This window comes from Cibotium barometz, chromosome 35, assembly GCF_041138505.1.
Source record: "Cibotium barometz isolate CiBa-2024 chromosome 35, ASM4113850v1, whole genome shotgun sequence".
Taxonomy (NCBI): Eukaryota; Viridiplantae; Streptophyta; class Polypodiopsida; order Cyatheales; family Cibotiaceae; genus Cibotium; species Cibotium barometz.
Window position 1 is genome coordinate 40,936,388 of NC_141080.1, and position 22,786 is coordinate 40,959,173.

At 40.7% G+C, this 22,786-nt stretch overlaps 1 protein-coding gene across 2 annotated transcripts; it reads left to right on the forward strand.

Annotated features, from left to right (window-relative positions):
- Nucleotides 1-7,823: 7,823 nt before the first annotated feature.
- LOC147618448 (uncharacterized) lies at nucleotides 7,824-12,551 on the forward strand. Of its 2 annotated transcripts, none has more exons than XR_015262122.1 (3): nucleotides 7,824-8,391; nucleotides 8,502-8,695; nucleotides 8,798-12,551. XR_015262122.1 is itself a non-coding variant. In XM_086774884.1 (3 exons), the coding sequence occupies exons 1-3, from the start codon at nucleotides 8,172-8,174 to the stop codon at nucleotides 8,859-8,861; spliced, it is 363 nt and encodes a 120-aa protein (XP_086631010.1). In that variant the 5' UTR covers nucleotides 7,824-8,171; the 3' UTR covers nucleotides 8,862-12,551. The 2 variants fall into 2 exon arrangements, 1 of the variants encoding a protein (XP_086631010.1); XM_086774884.1 differs by having other exon boundaries at nucleotides 8,502-8,580.
- The last annotated feature ends 10,235 nt before the right edge of the window (nucleotides 12,552-22,786 follow it).

Below are 22,786 nucleotides of genomic sequence, written 5' to 3' on the forward strand. Positions count from 1 at the left end.
TTGAGGACTGGTATTATGATGGAGCCTACCACTCCATGGTCTATCAACAGAATTACTGGATGATGACTCTCCTGGTCCACTCAATGACTGTGATTGTTGGCTTGCATTCTATGCACCCACATTTCCACTTACATGAACCCCAACAACATCCTTTTTAGCAGCATACCAGCTACTCATCTCATCAAATACAACATCACTGCGTACCCTCAATTCACGTGTAACAGGATTATAACATCTATATCCCTTTTGCTCAAGGGAATACCCAATCAACACACATTTTTTTGCTTTTGGATCTAGCTTGGTATGTAACTCATTTGGCACATGCACATATGCAATACATCCAAAAACTTTCAAGTGAGACAAATCAGGTTTCTTGCTAGCAAACTTTTCCTCTGGTGTCACATCATGTATGGCTGCAGTAGGAGTCTTGTTCATCATATAAACCCACGCTGCCCTCTGGTCCAGCTCTCGCCTGCCGCCCATGCCCGCCCTTCGATCCATTTCACCCACCGTGCTTTGTCCCTCAAGGTAACCTGCAAAAAAAAAATGTTAGTTCTCAATGCCATGGCCATTTGCCATGGTCTATGGCCACAATGGCCATGGCTACAGCACACAAGCCGTCTGCACAAACACGGATAGTCTACGTGCTCTAGCCATGGTTGTGGCCATAGACCAAGGCCTATGGCCTGCTTGTTTTTTTTTGGAAATTTTTTTAGTTTTTTTCAGGTTTTTTTCAAGGTTTATTAGTGAATGTTTTTTGTTTTTTTGGGGGAACTTTTTTGTTTTTTGGATTATTTTTAATTTTTTACACACACATATAGATAAAATATTTGATTTATTTCTCTCTCTCTCTCTCTCTCTCTCTCTCTCTCTCTCTCTCTCTCTCACACACACACACACACACACACATTTACACAATAGTTTTTTATTTTTGTTATAACTTACATATATAAGCATACTTACATATATAAATAAAGCATAATTATATACTTATATACAAATAAATTTAAGCATACTTTTATACTTATTATATACTTATATAGTTACATACTTATACACACACATAAAATACTTACATAAATAATTATATATCTACATCTATCTAGATATACTTTTATATACATATATCTACATATACTTATATACTAATATATAAGCTTACATACTTACATACAAATAAATATAAACATAGATACAAATATAAATGTACTTATCTCCCACACACAAACCCAAATCATATCATTTTAATCTTGTGGTTACTATCTATATATGGGTGTGAGAGTGTTTGCCTCCACTTTTCAGGTGCTAGCTAGAAACAGTGACTCTAAATATAAAAAAATTTGTGATGGAAGTACATCTTTTATTATTGAAATATTTAATTAATGTTTTTGTGGCGGAAGTGTATTTTTGTGGCCGCAGACCCTTTGTTATTATTGAAGTATCTGTAAGAAAAAGCTGGCATTGATAACACAAGGGTCTCTTGCAATTTTTGGTATATCTCACACATTTATACAAAAATTTGTATTTATCTCCAATGGTGGTACTATTTTTTTGTCAAATACACCCACGCATACAAATACACAAATACCAATACACATATACATACAATACACATATACATACAAAACACACACACACACATACACCCATGCATACAAAAACACACACATGTTTAGTAAATCTTGACCACATTTAAGTAGAATCAATTCTCTCAATGGAGTCCTATTTGAGTTCAAGTGTTGTTGTGGTCCTATCTATCTTGTTGTCTTTACCAATGTGGATCCTAGAGCTAGTTAAAATATGTGCAATTAGTTGTTCCAGCTTGTTGTAAATGGTAGCAAATAAGGGTATGTAAATGAGAGGTATAGGGTTCGAAATCATAAAGCACTATGTTCTTTTTTTTTCATAAAATGAAGAGATGTCTTTGCTAGTAATGTTTTAATGTAATCTAAATGTTTTAGAAAATATTTTTATTCAGGTCTTGAAGAATGTTTTTTATGTCCACATGCTTTTGTTTTGAAATGTTACCCTATTTCATCCACATACATGCTTACTCCTCAAATTCATGCTCTTAACGACGGGTTTATGAGAACAGTTTTCACATGGGTCCCTAGCGCGCAGGGGCAAGGTGAAAGTGTACCAATGTGGTCAAGAAGTCGTGAATTTGTGGGCAGGTCCTCTAACAAAAAGGCTCGCATTTTATGAAGAGGCCACCTCTAAAAATATGCACTACACTTCTCCTAAGAAACATAGGAGAAGGCCTAAACGTGGTCCTTACATTGATGATGAGGCCTTCGAGGGTGGGACCATGGAAGAAGAGCCAAAAATAGAGAGGGACTCAAATGTTTTTGTTGCCACTCCTAACGATACAGTGGCACCAACCATGCATACCATTCCCCAAAGCTAACCCTCAAGAAGCTTGACATTTGGCATAGACAACAATGAAGGGCATGAAGGGCATGAGCCAAAAATAGAGAGGGACTCAAATGTTTTTGTTGCCACTCCTAACGATACAGTGGCACCAACCATGCATACCATTCCCCAAAGCTAACCCTCAAGAAGCTTGACATTTGCAATGGAAGGTGGGGGCATAGATAACAATGAAGAGCATAGATAACAATGAAGAGCATAGATAACAATGAAGGGCATGAGTCAAATTTTCAACCAAAACAGAACCGACATTTTGGAGAGCAAATATCATTGGGGCTCATGAATGATGCTTTGGGTCAGTTTAATGTGACTCGAGGCTCGGAGACTCCTTTGGTTCCTTTGTGTCACTCGGTTGCTACAAATGCAATTAGAGTGTTGGGATTTCTGTGTCTTCCAATCTTGATCCCAATATGTCTTCTTCTTGTGTCTATTAGTGGTGTAGTAGAGGCCACCACACATAGTTTGGTGCCCCCACTAAGGATCAAAAGGATTTTGTTAGGACTTTGGTCCGAAGGTTGGAGTCCACGTGCTGAGCAACTCAAGACCAATGGCTGATTTTGGATCATCTGATGTGTTCAAAGGTGAGAAGGGTGAGGATGTTGTTGGAGTTAGGGTTAGGATTGAAACAATGCACACACAAGATAGAGAAGCTTGAGAGCACACAAACTCACTAGATTAGAATAATCAAATGTGTACTAGATACAAAAGATAAGTATACACCCCAAAATGAGTAGATAAGAGGGTGTACATACGCACGGGGGGAAAAACCTCCTAGTGAGGGAAAAAGTACCCCAGCGGTCCTAAGTGCATTCACACATCACTACCATATAATGCTATAAATCCCCCCTAGAATGATGATCTGAACATGTACAAGATATGGCCAATCAATCCTAAAAAGATAGTAAGCCCAAAGCTTTATGAAAAGCTTCCAACTTTTCACGAGGAAGAGCCTTTGTGAATAAATCTGCCATGTTGTCATGTGTAGGCACATAGACGAAGCTGATTTCTACTGCAAAGAGTCTTTCCCTGACATAGTGGTAATGCACCTCAATGTTCTTAGTGCAAGCATGAAACACATGGTTCCTCGCAACTGCTAATGCGCTCTGGCTGTGAGTGAAAATTGTAGTGCTAGATGACTGTCCAACACCCAAATCAGCCATAAAACGTCTGAGCCACACACACTCTACTAGCTATAAGAGCTACCCTTCCTATACTCAGCTTCATAGCTAGAAGTGGCAACTGTAGGCTACTTCTTGTTTGCTGAACCATGATATACATGAATCACCAAGGCAAAAGCAAAACCCACTAGTGGACACTCGTGTGTCATAAGATCCAGCCCAATCTGAATCGCTGAAAGCATGCAGTTGTGACTCACCCCCCTTTGGATAAAATAATCCAAAATACTAAGTGCCTTGTAAATAGCAAAAAACCCACTTAACAATCTACCAATGCTTCATACCTGGGCTATGCATAAATCTTCTCAATTGTGAGTCTGCATTCTATATATATGGCCTCGTGTTGCACACATAAAGAAGAGATCCAATAGCCTGTAATACAAACTAGCATTAAAAGAGTCTCATGCATCTTGAAGACTAAGTCAAGTACCTACCTCCATAGGTGTAGCCACCACAGGTTTACAACATTCAAGATTAAACCTCTTCAATAGCATCTGTATATATTTAGATTGCAGCATAGCAATGCCACTGCATAAATTGAATCCCCAAATAGTAATGCAAGGGCCCCAAATCAGACATCTTAAACGATGATTGCAAATCAGCCTTAAAGGCTGAAATTTGATCTATATCGAGTCCCGTGAGTAGCATGTCATCAATGTATAGAACGATGACCAAAAATGTGTCCTTACTCCTCTTCACATAGAGGGTACTCTTTGTTGGATTGTTGCAAAAATCATTTGCAACCAAGTATGCATGAATCTTCTCATACCATGCTACTTAAGGCCATAAAGAGTCTTTTTCAACTTGCATACTTTAGACTCTTCTCTTTTCACAAAAAAACCAGGAGACTACGATACATACACCTCCTAATGTAAATCACCATTCAAGAATGTAGTCTTAATGTCCAACTAATGTATATTCCACCCATGATGTGCTACCAAAGCAATGAGACACCTAATGGTAGTCATACGAGATGTGGGTGCACCTAGTATTTGATAAATCTACCTCATGGCAAGAAGGCCATTGGTACTAAGTGGGTTTAGAAGTTAAAACGCAAAGCAGATGGTAGCATTGATCGCTAGGCCAAACATGTTGCAAAGGGGTAAGGGTGGTAGTTCTAAAAGACTAATTCAAATTGTTAAAGGGTGGCAATCTCTCTCATCACTCTCTCCCTTTCTTACACACACACAATGACCATCTCTCTCTCATACATTTCTTGCTTGCAACTCCCATAGCTCTTTCCTTCTCTCCCCCACACACAAAGATAAGTCTCTCTCTCTCTCTCTCTCTCTCTCTCTCTCTCTCTCTCATGGGCTTAGTATTTTGTGTGCAAGTGCTGGCGTAGAGCTTATTTTTTGGCAAACTCTAAGCATGGAGCTCTCTCACATTAGCATTCTCTCTCTCTCTCTCTCTCTCATGGGCTTTATTTGCTTGCATGCAATTTGAAACCCTGCAGAGGGTGCATCTTCCCTCTCACATAGCTATATTCTCTCTCTCACACAAGAATTGTTAACTTACGTGCAGGTTGAAACGTGAAGGCAATTGCTTCTCTCATTATCGGTGCTTAAGAGAGAGAGTCTATATGTGTGTGTTTGTTGCAGGGAGAGAGAGAGAGAGAGAGAGAGTCTATATGTGTGCGTTACAATGCTGAAGGGGAGAGACACACAATGAGACAAAAGGTTGAAACGTGGAGGCAATTGCTTCTCTCATTAGCTGTGCAATTGCCTCTCATTAGCGGTGCTTGAGAGAGAGAGTCTATATGTGTGTGTTTGTTGCGGGGAGAGAGAGAGAGAGAGTCTATATGTGTGCGTTACAATGCTGAAGGGGAGAGACACACAATGAGACAAAAGACTGCATGTCATAATGCTACAGTTGTCTTTTGAATGGTATACCAAGCTCCTAGCGTCCTACCTGCTACCAATTGGAGACGGGCCATTGCACTAGTCATTAGAAATTACTGAATTCTAGAGGCCGTTGTCCGATGTCGTCCTTGCTGCCTTAGCCACCTGAGTCCTCGCTGCCCAGTGCCCACGTCCCCACCACGATGCCGACGAGTTGCGTACAGGTAGACGTGCGTCCGCGGCACTCCAGTCCATGCCAGAAAGACGTTCGTCCACGGCACTCCAGTCCACGCCTTTCTGGCAGTGGGCCGGAAAAATCAATAATCATTCAATTGACAAAAGCCGGTTGCAGGTTGCGTAATGTGTTCAAGTCTTTCGGCACCACTGAATTCTCATCATCAACTACTTTGTAAGGCTGGAATTACAAGTCTGATCTAATACTTCTTCTACTGATCATAAGTCAGTAATTACAAGTCCGATCTGAAACTTCTCCAACTGATCCATTGATCTCATACTCTGTTTCTCTCTCTCTCTCTCTCTCTCTCTCTCTCTCTATAACCTGTTACAACGGTGAAGTGATCGTAACCAAGGCAGGAGACCTTACTGAGGAATGTTTTCCTTTGTGCTTCTCAGGGCTCTGTCCCCATTTTTCTATAAAACACATTATAGTGGTTCTATCATTATCGGCTTTATTGGAAACGCGAATTGAATACGAGGGAACGCAGATCTGAGGTGAGTGTGACCATGTTTAATCTATATTCGTCCGGTGTTTTCTGAAGTTCTGGCGTGGTCATGTTTAATCATGCCGTTCTCTGTAGTTTTGGCCTTCAATTGAAAACAAGAGAGGAAGCGAATCTGCGTATCTGCTTTGGCTTTGATGTTGCTCGATGCTGTGGAGCTCATGTGTTTTCTACGTGTTTTCTTATGCTCTCTTTATTCATTGCATGTAGACTTCTCCAACATGGCACACACGTAAGGTCGTATTGCGATATAAGGAACTTCATTTTATTTCCTCCTCTATTTTTAAACTCTCTTTCCTTGTTCTTCTTATTATTAACTCTTTCTTCTTCTTATTAATTCTATTTCTTCTTCTTCTTTCTCTTCACCTTCTCCCTCTCTCTCTACATATACATCACCTTCCTCACTTTCTCTCCTCCTCTCTCTACGTATATATATTGTGTCCCTCCCTCTTCTCTCTTCCCTCCCCTTTCTCTAATAGTTTAGTCCTAGAATTTGTACAATAGAGTCTTTCCCCTCTTTCTACTAGTTAAGTCACAACCCCATCTACTACTGACCACTAGAGATCGGGCTCATATTAGAGATGGGTGGCGTTGTAGCCTAGTACATATGGCGAGCTAGATGTAGTAAAGCCATCGAGGGTACCCACACTCGGCTTGTGGAGTCCATCAAAAGCATTTGGCTCGACATTATCCATCCCTTCCACGATCAGTGGAGAAAGTTGCAAGGTGGCTCTGCCCACATGTGGAAGCGGCACAAACCTTTCCTGAGGCTCTAGCAGCCAGCCCCTTTTCTCACCGATAGAGGAGATGATCCCACTTGGCATTACAAACTACTTGTGTGGTTATTCCCTCCCCCCCTCCCCCTGTATGAGATAGCTTTCTCCTTATAGAGCAGCCAACTGGAGAGGAAGTGCATCTTTCTTCACCTTTTGATTATTTGATCCCCGCCTTGTATATTGTATCTAGCCTTTCATGGTTGTATTTAGCCCATCGTGATTGTTTTTTCATTAACTAATAGAAGGATCTATTTCTCGAGAAAAAAGAAGTCCTATAATTCATACAATATAGCCTTTCCTTTGTTTAAAGAAGGTGGGTTTATGTTACCCCAAGTACCCCACCATTTGCAATAGCTAGGATTTGAACTTGTGACCTCAACCATGGGGCTCCAATTCCTTACCAACTTGGCAATACATAGAACTTCTTGGTGGAGCTAGCTCTACTCCAACATCACTTTTTTAAAGTAAAGGCAAGGGGAATGCTCGAACAAGACGAGTGAAGGGTAAGGATTTTGTACTAAAAATTACCACACGTGTAAGTTTTTGAGAAAAATTAGACATCTTTTTCTTTTTCTCCCTCCTTTATTAGATCTTCTTGATCTCTTTCTCTCTTTTCGTCCTCTTCTCTCTATCCAACCTCTGGTCTTCTCCTCTTTCTATCGTCACATTTTGTATTTATTTGCATATCATCCTCTCTCTCTCTCTCTCTCTCTCTCTCTCTCTCCCTCTCTTCACTCTTCCCACCCTTTTCTCTCTTTCCCTCTTCTCCTCTTTTTAGCGCTCCCTCTCCCGCCCCTCTCGCGATGATTTGCGTGGGACCAAAAGTCCTGGGTTCAAACTCCCCCCCCCCCCCCAAAAAAACATTATCGAATAAAGTGCACTCAGCATGTGTTTACTAAGAACGGTGTAACTACAGGAGAATCTTGGTTCTAAGGGTAGTTGGAAAAAAAAGATTCAACTCGCATGTGCATTGCTGCCAAAGCCTAACACATGCAAGGCCGCGCTCTAAGGCCCAATTTTTTAAAGCTGGTGCATGCTGCCGCGTGGCGTGCGCAGCAAGGAACCCCTTCCACGGTGCCTGCGCAAGCATACTATGACCCAATACGCAATACGCGGCTTTGCGGCCATTTTTTAATTATCGCTTAAACTAGTTAGACTCAGGAGTATCCACTCCATATTTTTGGTTCCCTCAAGCTCTGCATTACGATCATGGCACTCTTCTTCACTTCACCGTCGTCTTCGTCTGATGTTTGTTCTGATTCTCTCTCATCTTCCAAGTCGCATCGCTGTCTGTTCAAACCGCCCACCGACTTCTCCCACCAACTCCCGCCCCCTCGCCACCGCTGTATTATCACCACCGCCGCTGCCAGAGCCATCCATCGCGACGCGGTTTCTCTCGCCAGGAAGGTTGCGCGCGTGATTAACTCAGGTAGGCCGCTGATCTTAACTCATTCATAGTCACGCTACCCTGAGTTCTGCTTATTTAACACGGATCCATCATTATCAACTGCTGATGAAGTTTCATGGAATGTGCTGTAGGTCGAAGAAGGAGGTTGGCGCAAGTGAATCAATGGCAACCAGCTACAAGGGATCCCGCGCCACCGGTGACAATTAGCAAGTGATTTGTAAACCTTGGAATCTGATCATTAACTTAATCCAACGCATTTTGATTAACTCATGCAAGAGGAGTTGCAGCACACATCTTAAGGTCGTTTAGATCAGTGTACCAGAAGGTGCAAATCTGCAGTCGTGATTAACGTTGATCTGATTAGAAATGATATCACTTCTGTTAACTGCATGTAAATATTGATGACTCGAGTTGTGGTAATGAACAGATCGACCGCCTCCTGCGCTACTGTTATGGACAATAAACGCTTTGATGGAAAGGTACGTCTCTAAACATCTAATTTTGTTAGGTAGAGGTTGATGGGCATGTCAAACATGTATAATTAGCATAGTAAGCTCACCGGGCCGTGCCTTAGGTAGAAATATTTACTGTGTGTCAGGTTGTCAAAAGGAAAACTAGTAACAGTCGACCTCATCCAAGCTTACTTGGAGATGCACACACATGTGCGTCCCTTGCTTCCCATGATCTACAGTCTAGATAGTAGCTTGTTGATAGTCGGATGGAACTCCAAAGAGCTCAAGTTGTTGGAGTTGTTGGTGAGTTGAGCCGTAGGCAAATGGTGCTGATGAAAGATAATTAGGGTTCATAAGGTATTGTTGGTGGAGATTCACCTAAGTTGATTAAAGGTTAGGAAGGATTAAATAGATACCTGGTTAACGCCAATCCTAAAGTGAGAATTAACAAATACGACGGCAAAGTGAAGTGAAATACGAAAATGCCACAAGCTAACTCTAATGGTCGGTATACAAAACTTAAAGCTTAACGAAGGTTAGTTAATGAAGGTTATTTAAACGTTGGCATAGGTAAATAAAGAAACTAAATGCAAACGTTACTGGTAATTAGGATGGTTGATAAACCCCACATTCGATTCTCTAGTATTATGTACAAATAAATGGAGGGAGGCTTACGGTGACACTTTTATTAAATAAAAATTATAGCCAAATATTATATTTTCAAATGGTAAGGCCCTCGTATATAGGTGGTACAGTATAAGCTTAATAGGAGTCATTTCTAGACATTTAAAAATCTATCCTGTATTACTTACCATACGCTAATTGATCTTCACTAGTTCTATACTCTTCACACTTTTTGTAATGTACTACTTTGTGTTGATATGATTTTCAACATCGTTGTTGCAAGCACTAATAAAATAGCTTAATGATTTAGTGATGGATGGGGTTAGCTAATTGGGTAAAGGAAAACATCAAGGATATATGTGACATTTTGACTGATGAAGATATCTAAGTGTCTTAATGGCAATAAAGGACTTAAGTGAGTTAGAGTGTTTTAGGCAAAGTCCACAAAAGAAAACAACCATCTAAAAGACTAAGGTTGAGGAGGAGGAGGAGGAGAAGAGGGAGTGTGGAGATGAAGATTCGGAGCTACCTGTTGAGTCATCCAAGCCCTTAGATAGAGCAGTTGAGGGTTGAGTAACGGTGTTGTGAAGGGTGAGACTCCTTGCCCAATATGGGCCACAAGATAGCGTGCAGGCTCAGAGGAGGATGGGGTTGGTCAAGTGGCAAGCATGGTTGTGCTTTACTAGTTGTCTTCACCTCTGAAGTACTAGTTATGATAGGGGGATGGGATAAGCTTGGTCAAGTGGCAAGCATGGTTGTGCTCTACTAGCTTGGTCAAGTGGCAAGCATGGTTGTGCTCTACTAGCTGTTTTCACCTCTTAAGCACCAGTTATGATAGGGAGATGTAGTCAAGTGGCGAGCATGGTTGTGCTCTACTCGTCGTCTTCACCTCTTAAGGACCAGTTATGATAGGTCGCAAGTGTGTTCCTCGTACAAATGATGACGATAGTAGAAACAAGTTACGTGCTGCATCTAGTAGCAAGCAAAGCATTGGAGGAAAGATGAGAATTGGATCCTTTGGAGGAAGGTAGCCATCCAACCAAGGAATCTCAAGGTGGCAAAAGAGGTTTTCTGAAGAGGTGATGAGAATTCAGGGTCTAGAGTCATGCTACCCTTATTATGGTTGTGGGGGGGCTGCTACTAAAGGTGTTTTATACGTCGAGTAATGGAGTGCCTTATCAAATCGAAGAAGATCAGTCTACTCTTGGGGAAGCAATGCAGAGAAGCAAACCAAAATCGAGAAGCCAATTAACACCTGGTATTATGTTTGAGCATGGAGAAAATCCATACCTCCACTTTGCAAAGTAGATATAGGCACCGCATATTTTAGTGAGGCTTGGCGAGGTAGTTGCAAGGAGCCCATGAAGCCCAACTCCATCCGGTGGAAGACCTTAATATTCGTGATATACCAACGCTTACCATCAGGTGTGACGTAAGTTCACTTCATATGAACTTTTATAGCAAAGTTGTGGTACTTAATGAGGCTATTTAGCTTGAGAGGAGGAGGAGGTATGCATCTATAAATTGGTAGATAAGAGAAATCTCAACCGGAGAGGAGTGATTCCATGGAGTCCTCTAGAAGAACAAAAACAAGAAGCCATTTCTAAGTGTATATTAATGGCCGATGAGGTGATAGCTCAAGTGGTGAACATGTTTGCCTAGGAACAAGAGGTTCTCGGTTCAAAACCCCCCTTGGTGCTTCCTCGGTAGCGGTGAATACTTAAGCACCTACAGGTGGTGAAAAATCAGTAACTACAAGAGGATCTTGGACTTAAGGTCAGTCGAAAAAAAAAGTGTCTATTAATGAGCATAGTTACAAGTAGAGCATTTTAAAAGCATGAATTCAGAAGGATGTCTTAAGAAGAAAGAGAAAGAAGTAGCTCTAAGCACGATAGCCAAGAGGTTATGACATAGTAGTCATGAAGCTTAAGTGTCAACATTGCCCATAATCAAATAGCTTTGAAGGCAATGATGAAATATCAGAAAGAAATTTTAAAACCCTTGATTGATTATGTCACCCTCTTTTGTTCAAGTCAACGTCTCAACTTGCTACCCAATTTACCCTATGGCTTTATTAGTTGGTACCTTTTTTGGGTGTAAGAATAGGATGATTATTAAACATGTTTGGTGCAAAACTAGGTGAGGTTATATTGAAATTTTCACTTGTTTATGATGGAGTAGATGGAGTATGATGAGAATTTCTAATTTCTAATTCTATGGAGTTGGTAAAGTCTCAAAATTGGAAACTCTACTCTTGTATCATGCCAAGCATTAGATTACCCACCAATTCGGATTCAAGAATCTAATTACATTTGAGTTTTAGAAAATTGATGCTTTTCTCTTCTTTGATTTCTTGCACATTTTGATAATGTGATTTTCATGACTATATGAAGGTTATTTATGTTTTTATTAACCAAAGTAGCTTCTTTAAAATAGCCAATGTTTATGCCACAATTAATAAGGGCCTGTTTAGGGGATTTAGGATTTAGGTTTTAGGGAAAAAAGGAAGATGGATATCCAAAGGTTGTAGGCACCTAGGTGCTACTATAGACATTTAAATGATGAAAGTACAACTAGCCCTCAAGGTGAAGGTGTCTAGGAGTAATTGACAATGTTAAGTAAGACCAATCTCATTATATTAGCAGGAAGATCAGGCATACCGAGTGCAAGTCCATTATAAGGTTGAGAATCATTAATTTTGTATGACACTACCTTTGTCCACGTGCACTTTAAAATAATGATTAGTAATTAATTCTTAAAATCTCATAGAATAAGACCTCTTAAGCATTTCATGCTAGTGTGCTCTCTTCATGGTCATTACATGTTTTGCAATCCATATGTAGCCCTTCATCATGGCTAGTTCTCCATAGTATGCACATCCCTTCATGGACCTTGATTTAGGGCCATGTGATTTAGGGCCATGTGCTTTATAGTTTGATCATTCATACATGAGTGTCTTTTTTCACATGGACCTTGATTGAGGCCCATGTGCTATATAGTTTGCTCATTCATACATGAGTAGGCCTTTTTCCACATGATCATCCATAGACCTTGGTCACATGATTCTCCATTCAAATATGGCATTTCATAGTTTTCTCCTCGGGAGTGCACTACTAAGAAACCCTTTGTATCACATGTGCTCAAGGGGTATCTATAAAGCCCCTTGCCTGTGAATTTTTCATGAATAAAATGACCCATGTCTCTTTATGGACTTATAGACTTTTTTTCAAAATCGATCAAAAAACCCTTTTTGTAAATATATTTCTGTAAATTTACCTTAAATTTTTGAATTAAAAAACCCCTTCATTTGAACTCATGGTCATCCATAGACCTTGGTGGCATTCACACATGGTATTTCCTAGTTTGCTCATTCATAGTAGGCCTTGTTCTACATGGTCATCCATAGACCTTGATAGAGTGATTTTTCATTTATACATGTCATTTCATATCACTCCTTCCACATGGACAAGAAAAGTCCTTGATCGAGGTTGAAGTTGGTCTCTACTTTGCCAAGGTGGCCTTGCTTACTCCAATTAGTATCCTAGGTGGCCTTGTGCATAGATATTCTGGAACAAATATTTGTGTGGGTAGTCTGACCCAACAAAAAGTGACTCTCACGAGAAGGGAGAAATGCTAAAAGCTAACTCTCTAAATTAAAACAAGTTATCAAAGGGTTTAACATTAAACTGGTTACATATAGAGGCTTTCAAACTTATTACACAACTTATTACACACTGCATCATTTTGCTAAGAAAGTCTTTGACACTTGCAGAAACAATATATATTAGCCTTAGTATTAAAGGTACATGATTGGCCTTCTAGTGATAATATAGGTATAGGTATATGCTTAGAAAGTTAGAAAACAAAAAAAAGTAATAGTATTAAATCAAAGGGTCGTCTTGAAATCGAAATATTTTTTTTAAACAAAAACACATCACTCATCAATAATGAAACTAAGAAAAAGGTACTTTAAAAAATTAGAGAGCATTTTACCTTGTGTCACATACATAAGTGTCATTGGGCCTCTTAACAAGCACTATCTAGCAAATGGTTAGTAAAGTAGGGTATGCATCCCTCCACATTGTGTTTCTTGCAAATATGTAGGTAACATTTGTTGAGATGTCAAGCTCAACCAAAGTTGACACTCATGAATCACGAGTTGTTGGATGTTTGTTCCTCATGTACATCACTAGCACGTTTGATAGCCAACACATTGGATCTTCACCAGTGAATCTATAGGTGGACTACTCCTACATAGTCCACTCCACACCGAGTCATGACATACATATCTTGCTAGCTCACCTACTTAGCGTATAATTTAACATTATGGACCGCTTGCCCATAGTACTCGTCCCTATGTTGGTTTTTACTTATCTTCTATAGGCCTCTTTTAAGTAAAGAGAAAAAGAAGATTTCAATTTTCATTTTTGTGTGTGTGTTATCTATTATTGTGTGACTGTGTGTGTGCTTGCAAGAGCTCAAGCTCTCTCTCTCCCCCCTCGATATTTTCATGGTATTAGCGTCTAGTTTAAAGCTAAGGCATTGAGAGTGGTAAGCAAAGGAAGCGGTGCACATGTAAGAGCATCATCGTCTCTTTTCCTTCTTGTTTAGATACGATACCCCTTGGGAAGCTACACATCTCTAATTTAGAGGCTGTCTTTAGGCGTGCAGGTGCATGCGTGTGGCGTGTAGTCCTTTGTACTAAGTTTGTGGCCAAAATCATGTTTTGGGCATGCTTCAATCTTCGTTTAGCCACTACAAAATGTTTTTCGGCACTTCTGGGAAGTTTGGGTTTAGAATTCTTTCTATTCGGTGTCCAAACAGAGAGCACATGTATTGATGATTGTGGGTGTATGTACATGACCTCTGATTTCATTTGGTGTGACATATAGGTTGTGCAAAAGTACCGTTGATACTGTTGTGTTACAAGTTGTATACATAAATTGTGTGTTTGCAGGTTTCTAGCTATTGCAAGCTAACATGTATGACATGCTCAACTAGATTATTAGTGAGAAGCTAGGCAAGTACAACTTCCATGTTTGGATGTTGATCGTTAACGCGGTCGAAAAAGTGTCGTAAATTTGCTTGCATATTACGGCATATGATCGTTAACGCGGTCGAATAAATGTCGTAAATTTGTTTGATTTGACTTGTATTGTTTTTATTGTGTTTGATCCATGCGATACTTGGTTGCTAACGCGGCATGAGTATTTCATGGATCAAAGATTGTGATTCGTGATTCGTAACTCGAAAAATATGAATATCTCTCTCTTCTTACCCCCCTCTCTCTCTCTCATGATACACTTCACAACTCTTTCTCTATCTCTCTCATGATTCACTTCACAACACGATAGATGTGTAGATAATGATTTTTTTTATTTCTCTTAAATTATACATAATTCTTAATAAAAAAAATTTTCTCCCTCTATTTACTTAAAAATTAAAACAGTACATTATTTTTCTCTTTAGGAACTCACAAAAACATTAAAAATGTCATCTAATGTTTCTTCTCTCTATCTGTCACAACTCTCTCTTCCTCTCCTCTCTCTCTCTCTCTCATGATACACTTCACAATTCTCTCTCTCTCTCTCGCAATGATACACTTCACAACTCTCTCTCTCTCTCTCTCATGATACACTTCACAGCTCTCTCTCTATCACGATAGGTGTGTAGATGAGGAGTGCTTTAGGATTACAAAACATTATTTTTCTCTCTTTAGGAACTCACAAAACTATAAAAAATGTCATTTAATTTTTCCTCTCTCTATCTGTCACACCTCTCTCTCTTCCTCCCCCTCTCTCTCTCTCTCTCATTCGATAATGTATACACTTCGTAAGTAATAATGCACTTGTTGCAGTTGTCTCACGTTTGATGATATATTGGATAATGTTGAGTTCATTAAAATTATTTGATATTCCGTTTTTGTTTGAACATTGATAAGTAATGATATACTTGTTGCTGTTCTCTCACGTTTGCTTGATGTTGATTTCAGTAATGTTTGATATTCTGTTTTTTTGTGTTTAGTGATATTTGCTAGATTTACGAAGACGATCAACATGCTTTCCCCCGAAGAGCATAAAATCGTTCTGCGAGCAATTCGCATTGAAGCAGTCATCACAGTGTCACAATGTACTGATGATGTTGTCAAAAAGATCAATGAGTCTGAGATACTCATGCGAGATCTAATAGACCAAATATGGGAAAATGCACAGCGTCGGCGGCCGGAGGCAACGCTGAGTTGCTTGATAGACAGAAGATAGCAGATTTCAACCATCAACACATAACACGAACCATTTTGGGGAGCTTGTATGGAGCGAGCAAAGAGTCTAGAGCAAGCGCATGAAGGCGTTGGATGCAGAGTCCCTCCCCAAAAGAGTGCGCATTGCCCAGGACGTCGCTGCAACGTCCAGCCAGGCAGATGCAAGTGGTACAGGTGTCATTAATCGTACCATCTACAATTCTATGTGCACACATCTCATTGGCATCCCGCACGAGGCTCTGTTCGAAGGGCGAATAATAGGCTCCGATGTTTTTGGCACAGTAAAAGAGTATACAGTTAAAGGTATATCATTTTTACCGGAGCACATTACTTTTTGCGGAAAGCACTACAAAGGAGAAGGCAGCGCCAAGTTCGAGAGCTTCCAAGTAGAGCAGGGTATGCAAGTGCTACATCCATCGATTGTCCGGTGCATTGCCTTTACAAAAGAGGCTCCTTGGATCACTATTTTCCCGTACTATAATGGCGGCGCTCTTGGTGATACTCTTCTGAAGGTTCCCTTCAGATTCAGTGAGTTCACCAGAGCAATTTTACGGTTGGATCGAGGATGGAGACAACCCCCGCCTGATAATATCCCTTTAAGTCATCTAGAACTTTCGAAAATAAAACAAATAGTAATAAGCATGCCACATATTCTGCATGCCCTGGTGGAAGGCCTAGCGGCAGCACATATGGCAGGAATTGTACATACCGACCTACATCCATTCAATGTAGTGTTGGATTTTACAAAAGAGCTAAAGCCACGCATAGGTATTATCGATCATCATCATTATTATAGAAAGTGTTTACCACTTTATAAAAATCTTGCACCACCTCAACGTTGGACATCAAATCCATATTCCAATATTCAGGATCTAACATGTAAGCAGCACTGTGTAGTGGTGAATGCGCTCCAATCCATCTAGCATGAAAGTACTTCAACAGAACTTTTCTTTGTCTACTGGAGAATGGTACACGCCATTGCTTTTCCACCACTGAATGCTCTAATATCTCAGGACACTCCAAACTCCGCTGGACAGTCCACCATTGCATCCATGCTTTTCTAAGATTAGGCGCTCTTTGATCAAGACTTCGTACAGCATACATAACAGGCATCATTACATGGTATGCATCCATCACACTGTTCCACCAACTTCTTCTCGTAAGCGCTCCCTTCAAGACTTTGATTTTCTCTTTCACTTTTTCAAGTTGAGTGTTCTCCCAGTCATGAAATGCCATGCATGTAAATGTTTCGTAAACTGCATCTTTATTTCTAAGAAGAGACTTAAAAGTGTAAAAGTGAGTGCAAAACCTAGTCTCCGCTGGAAGCTTTAACATAACTGACATGCGAGGTCGAAACATATCTAAAACTCTCTGTCTCTTGAGCATGAATTTCACAAGCTGGCGAGCAGTGTCGACGATTGAGGCAAACCATTTGGTATCATCAGATTTATACCAATCTTTTAATACAAGATTCAAACTATGAGTATTATAGCCTACCGGAAAAATATGCAGATATTGTCGCTGTAGGATTTTGGATGCATTTTTACAATTTTTTGCATTGTCCATGACGACTTGGACTACATTTTTGGCACCCACTTCCTCTATCAAAGAGCTAATGACTTGAGCAATGTAAGCCCCAGTTTTGATTGAACCAGCTGAATCCACGGCACGGATGAAAGTCTCACCTCTAGGTGAAATAACCATTATATTAATTAATGGTTTTCTTTGCACATTAGACCATCCATCACTTACTATACTACATCCAGAAAGCTCTATATTGCTAAGAATTATTCTTTGTACACGTTCTTTTACTTGCGCATAACATTTCTCTAATAGATCATTTCGCATAGCATGGTACGTAGGCGGTGAAAACCCTGGTCCAAACTCACCAATTTTCTTCCATGCTCTCTTCCAATGCTCACTGTCCACCATCATCATAGCACTCCCAGAAAAGTAAATCGCTTCAGCAAGGACGAGTTGTGCATCATCGAGTCGACCTTGACGCAGGCTTTCTTGCAATGAAGTTTGACGCATGGGTATATTTCCTACATCAAAGTTTCGCTTGCAAGAAGATGCACTGGGTAGATTACTTTCTGGTTGCACATTGCCGTTCGGGGTACAAGTAGGCGATGTAGCGGGAGTTTGATGATTAGAACAACACTGTTCTTGCTGCCTTGATACATTAACGGTAGGAGTGTCATGTTTTCTTGAATCTTTCTTTTGAATTTCTTCTCTTATGTGTTTGGCCACTATAGGTGCAAAGGGGTGGATACATGACTTTTTCTTCGGTCCGCCTAAAAAGTGTTCTCTTAGTCGAGGCGCCCCACCTGATTTTACTGCATGGCATAGTTTACACTCCCAATCTATGAATCGATCACCAACGTTAATTGCATATTGCCACTCTATCCCAGGTGCCTTTTTTTTCCTGCTATTTGAAATTTGGATTCTATTGGAGGTATCACTGGATCCAACATTGTCCTCCATCTCAACGAATAACCTATTCAACCAAGCATATAACAATGAATACACAAATGAAAAAATAACAAATCACTAACGTATAACAAAACATACATTAGCAGACAAAGTACTTCGAAACTATCTTGACAAATACAAAAGATCATCACATAACACAAAACTACTTCAAACTATCTTGCAAGGTCTTACTACAAAACTACCTTGAAACTATCATGCACATTGCACCCCCAATGAAGGATGCCTTTTGTACCCAATTAAGGATACTTTACACAATCAAAGATCTATGCTTGCCCAATACTCTAGTATAGGACAATAGACCTTCTCTAACATTCACAAAACAAATCAAAGATCTATGCTTGCCCAATACTCTAGTATAGGACAATAGACCCTTGTCTACTCTAAACTATATCAAGTATCAAGAACCAATACAAGCCCCTAAGCAGGACTCTTGGCTCCATCAAACCATTCATAAAGCAGAATGAGGTAGATTACGTACGTGGCTCAAATGCAAAGCTGAATGACTCCAAATTTGTCCCTAAATCTCCGCAAGTATTAGCTACGAACCACACCCTGCCCCCAGTTCAAAGAACTAAGGACGAGTGGCTCAATAGCCTTAGGAGTGCCTACAAGGAAAGACGACAGCCCCTAAGATAAGGACGTTCTTCCCAAGAGGACACTTCTAGCAACTCGAGAGCTCTACAAGTACTTTGAGGAGAGATATCACGCCCCCAAAACAAGGACTATCTCACCAAAAGTTGTACGATGGGTGTCGGGCAGTGTTTATATACAGAATAGTACCTCGCCGGTGTTCCTTGTTTTTCCCGGCGGGCCCGTCAAGAAAGATAAAAGCCCGGAGGTGTTACGGGACTAGTGGGTTCTGGCAGGTCATTGCTCAGGTCATGTGAATATACAATGTGATCACGAGTTTTAATATGTTAACAATAGGTTTTGTTAACGTGATCACGAAATTGTGAAGACGTTAATGAAATCCCTGTTTGTCATGCCTGTAGGTTCCATGGAGGAAGAGATGATTCTAGGAAGATCTTGGATCTGTGCTAGTAAATGCAACATCCAGTGGGAAGAACGAATAGCATTAATAAGCACAAGCAAGAAGGTCATGTCCATACCCTTATGGAGCTCGACAAACAAAGAAAATCACATCATAACTGATGAGAAAACATCGAGTGCAATGGGAACACCTCAAAGGACAAGACTAGTGCGGCGATGCTTACCCACACAATACCCTACATCTAAGGGTACACAGAAGTGGGTGCCCAAGAATCAACTAACAGATCAACCAAACAAGATGGACACCATAAACGATATAAGTAAGCCAAGAAGAGCCTACAAACAATTCAAAAGTCAGACTTTGTGGACTCAATCCAAATGGCAAGACTCCAAAAATCCAAAGAAACCACAAGGAGCACATGAGCAATGGGTCCGAAAGAATCTACTACAAGCACAAGGGTACTACCAAGGCATTGCAACAATATGGGTACCCAAAACGAACTCAGTGGGGCCAATATCGCAAACAGATCAAGTCATCAAAAAGAGGGTGGTAAAAGTGTGCAACATCTACTTCCAAGCCATGCTAGCCCCACACCAACCCTTATGTGGAGGAAAAAACAACCTTAGCCAAATGGGTTGGGAACTCCCAAAGCCACAAAGTACCCATTTTGGCTACAAAACTGATCAGGGAACTTAAGGGTAAAAATAAAGGAATCCAACAAGGAGATGCAGATGGAAGCCCTCCACAACTAGACACAGCAACAAAATTGTTCAGTTGGATGGAAGGAACAATAAAAAACTCCCACATGGAACTAAAACGACTGCAGTAGCAAATGCCCAAAAGTGCCCAAGTGACCCCTTGGTTCTCATGGCCATAAACAAAAGGTATCCCCCACTGAGTGTATAAATGGGTACAAGGTAAGCAATGCATCATTCATTCATCATGTGCATGTTTGACTACGTGAGCACAAAAAAAAAAGAGAAAATTTTGATCTTATTCATTTCACGTGAAACTGTAGAAAAAAAGCAGTTCACGACGTGAACCCCATTACATTCGTTCATGCAGTGAACCACCTTATAGAGTTTCATGCCATGAAAGAGTTCAAAACATTTCATGCCATGAAACGGTAATTTTTTGATAGCCAATCACACAATGCCACCTAGCATTCTTCATTAAGAGGGCCGTCCTGTGTCCGACGACTGCATTATAAAATCGATAGTTTTTTCCTTTTTTGTTATTTCGCATCGAGTGTTTGAGTGATCATCACCTTTGCTCCCCTGTGCATCATCCGAGCTCGCCATCCCCCTCCGACGATTTTCGGCTAATCTTTCGAGGTGGGAGCTTGATACTTGTTTTTTCTTTTTTTCTCTTTTTTCTTTTTTTTTCTTTATTTTGGTATCCGTTTTGTGTTCATCTAAACACAGTGAGTGTTAGCATAAATACTCTAGCTGTTTCACGAAATTCAATCACAAAATTTATGAAAGATTGATGTCTCTACATACACCAAATCATATGATTAAAGATAATGTTACACTCTCAAAATTTGTCTGCACTCTCACGGAATTATGTCTGCACTTTCACGCTTGTGCATTTCATGCTAGAGTGTTTCACGCCTGAGAGTTTCATGCTTGAGCATTTCACACCTGTGTGTTTCATGCCTGAGGTTTCACGCCATAGTGTTTCACAACTAACACTTTCACGCCAGTGCATTTCATGCCTAAGCGTTCCACGACTAACACCTTCACGCCAGTGCGTTTCACGACCACTTTCACGCCAGTGCGTTTCATGCCAGAACGTTTCGCGACTAACACTTTAACGATAGTGCATTTCACGCCAGAGCGTTTCATGCCTGAGCGTTTCACGAAACAAATCCTGCACCTTCAAGGCCTCACCTTTTATGGCCTACACATTAACTGACTATTAACCAACCAATGAATTGCTCATACACTAACACTCTCTTCAACTATACTAACTTATTCCCACTGAATGACCTTTTTTTTTTTAAAGAGAGAATAATATTAACCCCAGTCATTCGGTTGATCTTATGTGCTTGATACAGATGTCGGCTTTGGAGTCTGAAGCCCACGAGCACCTATCTACCACTCAGGCAAGCAGTGCCACTGGATCCCTAGGCAGTCAGAAACGACGGGGGGCACAAAAACCAAAGCTGAATTTCTTGGGTCCTTACGCCCAACCGCTCCATGGGACCCTCATCCGGACAGAAGCTGTTACAGCCTATGGAAAGGTAGCTCTCTAGTACCATAGCCCAGAGTGTCTACAAATACTAGAAGATGCTGAAGTGAAGTCCAAATTAGACAAAGTCAGTTTGGGAAAAATGGCAGAGATACTCCCCCGAACTATTGAGACAGAACTCTGCACGGAGTACTTGAAGACATATGACCAGCAGCCAAAAGAGGGAGGATCACCAAGGCAGATGGCACTACGGAAGAGCTCCTCATTATCAGAGAGGACTTGATAAGAGAAGCTCTACAACTCCCGATTGTGCAATCAGGGCCCACATCCACAACATTGACAAGATGCCTTTGAAGGACATGCTAAAGAAGAATTCCTTTAATTTGAATTGTGCAAAATATGACAGTATCCAAGATGTAGCTACAGAGAAGGCATGCAGGGTGATGTCTTTAATAATGCAGATAAATCTTGTCGATAAGCATGAACTTCAATTTTTCTGCCTCATGACCATCATAATGTTCCTTTGGTTGGTCTATGAGGACCACCACTAACTTCAAAAATTTGACACTAGCTACAATGGCGGGGTTGGGGATGTTGCGCCATGCCTAGATCCATGTCAATATTTGTTGTCTTTGTTCCTGTAAGTGGCCAAAAGTTACTGGTACAAGGATTGGGAAGTTGTAGCACACATGAGAGTCACGTCTTTTGGCTTCGTGAAACTCGAGCGGCATCCAACGTCTTTTAATTGGCATGTACAATGGATCAACCCACAATGTGGGTGGCACGGTCATGTACACATGGCTGTATTCTGGAATCACTAAGTACTCCTTCCTCCATTCGGGTTGAATTCCGAAATCCTCCAGACGGGGTTGCTCTTCAGTAGTGACGATTGTGGTGTAGCCACCTCTTGTGTGCACGGGGTTTGCTTTTTGACACCTGCGAAAATAGTAGCTGATCATAAATGTTACTATTCTGATCTCCAGTAAGTCAGCTAACTATGGGTTGGTGAGCTTTGTGTGCTTGGCCACATTTGCCCATAAGGTGTCCTCTCCCGCCAATTGAAGAAGTTCTTCAAGATCAGGTCATGGGGTGCGGAGAGGGTATGGTACATTATATTGCTTTGTTGGAGTGACCTCTAAGTATGCTTCAGGCATGATCCGTCTTGTAGGCTCAAAGGGAATAATTAGCATTAATACCTTGAACATTAGTTTGGGATTCAAAAGAGGATTGCTTGCTCTTATGAGTCCCTCGTATTCTGCAGAGAATCCAATACTATTTCATCAGTAAATGGTTGAAGATTATCTTGCAGTATAGTTTGTCTTACCTCTTGAGCATGCCTCGTTGGAGATAGGGTAGGTGCCCGTACCTCCTCGGGGGCGAGAGTGTTAGCGGAAAAATCTATCT

Excerpts from the sequence above, each read along its gene's own strand:
- LOC147618448 (XM_086774884.1), top strand. The coding sequence starts at position 8,172 with ATGGCACTCTTCTTCACTTCACCGTCGTCTTCGTCTGATGTTTGTTCT. Across the intron at positions 8,392-8,501 it reads TGCGCGCGTGATTAACTCAG|GTCGAAGAAGGAGGTTGGCG; the intron begins GTAGGCCGCTGA and ends AATGTGCTGTAG. Across the intron at positions 8,581-8,797 it reads CCACCGGTGACAATTAGCAA|ATCGACCGCCTCCTGCGCTA; the intron begins GTGATTTGTAAA and ends GGTAATGAACAG.